The sequence below is a fragment of the Myotis davidii genome, unplaced genomic scaffold, assembly GCF_000327345.1.
Source record: "Myotis davidii unplaced genomic scaffold, ASM32734v1 scaffold18, whole genome shotgun sequence".
Classification (NCBI taxonomy): domain Eukaryota; kingdom Metazoa; phylum Chordata; class Mammalia; order Chiroptera; family Vespertilionidae; genus Myotis; species Myotis davidii.
Window position 1 is genome coordinate 2,197,632 of NW_006292696.1, and position 5,277 is coordinate 2,202,908.

Below are 5,277 nucleotides of genomic sequence, written 5' to 3' on the forward strand. Positions count from 1 at the left end.
GCCATGATGTTTGACATTGGAAGGAATCTGATGTCAGCCCCAACAGCTTCCCACTGAGGGCACGGATGGCTCATTTCCTCACGCCTGGCAGGGAGTGCGCCGGCCTCCCGGACAGGGTGGCACAGTATGCGCTGTTGTCCAACAGCTCTGGTTGGGCAATTTGGTAATGGTGTCATTGTTAACTGTAAAACAGGCTCATCGATTAGCAAGTGATATGTAGCCAACTTTAGAAAACACAAATGGTCAAAATGAGCGGGGGGAGTGGGGGTAAAATAAATCATCTGAAATTTCTCTACCTCATAAGAAGAGGTAAGCACTTTTAACATGTTGGAATATTCCCCCACATAATCACATATAACATACATATTAATTTAATGGATATATATGAAAATGACCAGTGCTCTTTATAAATGTCCTCTTATAATCTAACTCCTCACAAGATAGGCATTGTTAGCTACTTACATATCCTGTCAGAATTTTTTTTTCTGCATTTGTAAATATATGTACATTTATGCTGTGGGATTATATGACATGTTATTACTTTTTGCACCATACTATTATTGTCCATACCTCTTTCTGTGGCATTTGGCATACATCTACCTAATCGTTTTTAATGGCAGAAATACACTGTTGTAGATCTGTCATAATTTACTTAAATCTAATGTTGGATATTTAGTTTGTTTCCAGGGTAGTTTTTTATTTTTTGCTATTATAAAGAGCTTTGCAGAAATTATCCTTGAAATGCACCTTTTCCTACTTTTCTGATCATCTAGACACAGACTTTTTAAGTCTCTTGATATAGATATTGCCAACGTGCCTCTAAGTGTTTCAACCTGTTTGTCCGCTCACTGGCAATAGTAGATTTGGCTTTCCCCACACATTTGTGACACTGAGCATTTTGTAAAAATCCTTTTCAGTCTTTTTTAAAAAATATATTTTATTGATTTCTTACAGAGAGGAAGGGAGAGGAATAGAGAGTTAGAAACATCAATGAGAGAGAAACATCAATCAGCTGCCTCCTGCACACCACCCCCTACCGGGGATGTGCCCGCAACCAAGGTACATGTCGTTGACTGGAAACGAACCCGGGACCCTTTAGTCCACAGGGCAACGCTCTAGCCACTGAGCCAAACCAGTTAGGACCCTCTTCAGTCTTGTATGTCATCCATACTGAGGTTAAAGTTCCTCTCATACATTTATTTATTTATTATTATTTTTTAATATATGTTATTGATTTTTAACAGAGAAGAAGGGAGAGGGATAGAGAGTTAGAAACATTGACGAGAGAGAAACATTGATCAGCTGCCTCCCGCACACTCCCCACTGGGTATGTGCCCGCAACCAAGGTACATGCCCCTGACCGGAATCGAACCTGGGACCCTTGAGTCTGCAGGCCAACATTCCATCCACTGAGCTATACCAGTTAGGGCCCTCTCATACATTTATTTGCCTTTTGTAGTTGCTTTGAGAAAGTCTAGGAAGCAGTGCTACAGTTAGCCAATTAGCAGTTAGATGACAAATGCATTTCAACTCAAGTGTTAGCTTCAACCAATGGGTATGGGTGGTGACTACCTAAAGAATTCTAAGACTGTGTGGTTCAGTGAAGGGACAAAGTCACATTTGATGATTCATGTCTGTCATGGGCACAGGAAAGGATAATAGTGGGGCATGTGCCACCATTTGTCGTTTCTGGATCGGAATATCTCCAAAGATCCCAACCAATTAAAAACCGTGTGATTGGAATGAAATGCTGACCTTTTAAAGAGGCAGAGGAACTAGTAGGTTTGCCTTGAAACTGACACTTTTTTCAAAATCTTTTCACCAGGTGGACTTAACTGTGCAGAGGGAAATGGCTGGCTTGTGGGTCAAAGTCCCATGTGTAGAACAAATCGGTAGCTGTACCTACGAAGACATCTGTAACGTATTTGACATTTTTCTTCCCCCTGGAGAGCCCTGTCCAGAGCCCCTGCACACCTATGGGCTTCCCTGCCACTGTCCCTTCAAAGAAGTAAGTACTCAGGGAGGGATAGTTCCTGGTTGCAACCTAGCGGTGGCTCCAGGAGAGAGTTCTATCAGTAGGTTCCCACTGACCTGTGATCCACTGGCATTTCCACAGGGCAAATACTCACTGCCCAAGAGTGTTATCACCATACCCCACCTGGACCTGCCCAGCTGGCTCAGTACCGGAAACTACCGCATCCAGAATATCCTAAGCAGCGGCAAGAAACATCTGGGCTGTTTCAAGATCGATGTCTCTCTAGAGGCCATGAATGTGGCACCAGCTGCAGCAGAATGAAGGCCTGTGAGGAAGGTGTCCCTCCTCCTCCGTCTTGCATTTGTCAAAGCCAAATTCTGATTTTCTCTCCCCCTTCAAGCCCCTTTCTCCAGTGATGCTACTACCCTTGCTGAAAGTCATTTTGTGCCACTTACATTTTAGGTGTGGGCAAGCAGCCCTAACCTAAGGTGGGGTGATCCTGGCAGTTCTTGATAGCTCAGGACATCTACTGGGCTGGCCACTTCATTCTCCTCTTCACCCCTATGGCTTTCTCTCTTAGAGCTTAACTTATTTTCCAAACAGTCAAGGAAGAGAATGAACATGTTTTGTTACCCCAAGTTCAGACTAACCAGTCTTGCTCTCCTGAAGTACCTTGAATGACTTTTCTCATTAAATTTTTTTTTTTTATCACTAACTTAAAAGCAGAGTGAGAGTATTATCAGTTTTCATTTTACTCCACCCGCCTCGGACAATGAAGGGCCTGAACTAGTAGAACTCAGTCTGTTCCTCCATTAACATCTGCGATTAGTTTGAGTAGTCTTCTAGATTTGCCCATTTAACAGTGAGTCACAGTGTATCCTGGAGAGGCAGGGTGTGGGGTGGGGGGCCTTTCATGGGAGAGAGATTTAAGAATGCTCTACGTATTGAAGATAGTTGACAACCTCAGGTGCCTGCAGGGCCAAGTACAAGACATAAATGAGTGACCATAAGGAAGACAAACAGCCCATATGCATTGATGTGAGGCAGCCGATGCCCAGTGTGGAGTTGGGGATATAATCAGGGATGATGGGGACTGGGTGAGTTGGAAAGGGCACATGCTGTTTGTAGGGGCCACTGCTGTCTGGACATAGCCAGTTAGTGGCATGTGAGAATGTTGTGGGCCCAGTTTGCCAGATATTTTCAATTTTTTTCCTTAGAGATGCTGGAAATCCAGACTTTTATACGGAATCTTACAATGTTTAGATATTGGCAAGCAATTATTTTTTTTTAAAACACTGTGCAGGGGCCAGAGGGGCCTAACAGACTTATCAGTGGGAAAATTTGGCTCAGGGTGGCCAATTTGCGACCTCCGATGTAAGAACATGCATGCTTTGTCCTTTTGTCCTTGAGACAATTCCTCTGGCCCCTGTCTTCCCTCCAGGGGGCCAGATCCATAGTTTCTGACCCAAAGTAGGCCCTTCCAGTACTAGGGGAGGTAGAGGCAGCCCTCAGAGCTGTGAGTGCTGTCAGGGTGAATGTGGCAAGTAGATGCTGAAGAGGTGGACCCACCAGCAGCTGTTCTGGAGCAAGGATCCAACAAAGAGAGGTGGATTCATGTCAGGTGCCTGGGTTTGTCTATCATCCTGTCCTGCATGACAACTTAGCCACAGACCAGCCCTAAATTCTGGGCTCAAGATCCCATAGGAAATAAGTGGCAGAACCAATGATTGGATAAAATTACTGCAAAGTTCTATTTTGTTCTGTCTGGGACTGTTCCACATAGAAGAATATCTAAATAGGAAACCCTCTTCCCCAACATACATGTTTCTAGCCGCTGCTTTCAGGGCAGCTGCTGCCCAATAGAGGAAACAGTTACTTTTGCATTTACAAGTATGTGTGGTCTCTGATTCCAGGGATATCATGGGCAATTGGCATCCCTTGTCCCATTAAACGAGGCTGATAATACAAATAGTTGAATGTGGTTTTGGTTAGGAGGTACGAAAGACCTCCAAAAATAGCCAAAGCTTAAATAAATAAATAAGTAGATAGATAGATAAAAATAGCACAGCCTGAGAGGTCTCTGTACAGACTTGTGTAATCTACATTTCTCTTAGAAAGGTAAAGAAGGCACTAGTTAATATAAGAGATGGTGGGGTTTGCTAAATGTATATAATATCCACAGCGGAAGTCAAACTCTGGATGGGAGGAGGGAGAACTCTTAGAATAAAAATAGGTAGTGACGCGCATGGACATCTGTGGAGTTGCCTATGGAATGGTTGTAGGGGTGGATCAACTCATAGAGGGCTTGGTATGTCCCAAATACACACCCCAAAAGGCCCACAATGCTGATCATGATGTCCTTTGCAATGGTGACACAGCTCATGTCTTCAGGGTAAAAGGTGAGGAGCTCCAGGAGGGGCGGGATGATGAGGGCCAGGGCACTGCTGCTCACGGAGCTCATCAAGGAGATGATCAGCTCCAGGCGGGGGATGATGATGGCTGAGACACCTGCAGGGGCAAAGAAATGGTGTCACTGAGGTTCCTGCAAGAAGGGAGCTCAGAAAGAAACCATTTTGGGGAGACTTATAATGCCACCTGTCTTATAAGCCATTCAAGAGAGGTGGGGAAGGAGCCCATTGCGGACTTGTGTAGGTCAGGCACCATGGCTCTGGACTCCCCCCTCTGTTCTGACCACTTTCCTTTTATGTTTTAACTTACTGGGTTTTTCCACATATAATATTTATTGGAAAGGCCCCTCGACCACCTATTTATTATAACCTACTCATTGTAAAGATGGGGAAATCTAGAGCTCTAGAGGTCACACAGCTGAGGTGAGAATCCATTCAAATGCCCAATCGAAGGCCCTTTCCACTCTCCTGTGGGGCCTCCCAGTTAGAAGAAGGAACTTGGTGCATCACCGGTGCTCAACAAGTGCTTGACTCTTACTTGGACGCTGAATCTATGGTGAATGTGTACGAATCTACATAATATAAGCACTGTCTAGAAGCAAGGATATAAAAAATGAGAGAGCTCGTTGCTGTCAGAATCTCAGCCACTTGTTTTCATACTCTTAAAAGGATCTGGATAATGAAGGAGGACATAAAACACGAAGACAGCATTAGGCTGTTCACTCCCCATCTCTCCTATAAATACTCAAATCGCCATCTTTTATGCATATAATGAACACATATCATGCATTTTTCTAGGGGAGTCCAATTTTGATCATGTTTAAAGGGGCATGAATAAATATACAACCTATGTGATTCAACTTTATACAACCACATGATTGTCCTATTAACTAA

The 5,277-nt window shown here is 44.0% G+C and overlaps 2 protein-coding genes across 2 annotated transcripts in view; one reads left to right on the forward strand and one right to left on the reverse strand.

Annotated features, from left to right (window-relative positions):
• GM2A (GM2 ganglioside activator) overlaps positions 1 to 3,261 on the forward strand; it is a 43,830-nt gene extending 40,569 nt beyond the window's left edge. The window contains exons 2-3 of the mRNA XM_015565659.1: positions 1,771 to 2,008; positions 2,117 to 3,261. Coding sequence (XP_015421145.1) covers positions 1,771 to 2,008; positions 2,117 to 2,296 — 418 coding nt within the window. The 3' untranslated portion in view covers positions 2,297 to 3,261. The remainder of the gene's footprint in view (positions 1 to 1,770; positions 2,009 to 2,116) is intronic.
• A 783-nt stretch (positions 3,262 to 4,044) lies between these two features.
• SLC36A3 (solute carrier family 36 member 3) overlaps positions 4,045 to 5,277 on the reverse strand; it is a 19,710-nt gene continuing 18,477 nt past the window's right edge. Inside the window, exon 9 of the mRNA XM_015565626.1 lies at positions 4,045 to 4,483. Coding sequence (XP_015421112.1) covers positions 4,194 to 4,483 — 290 coding nt within the window. The 3' untranslated portion in view covers positions 4,045 to 4,193. The remainder of the gene's footprint in view (positions 4,484 to 5,277) is intronic.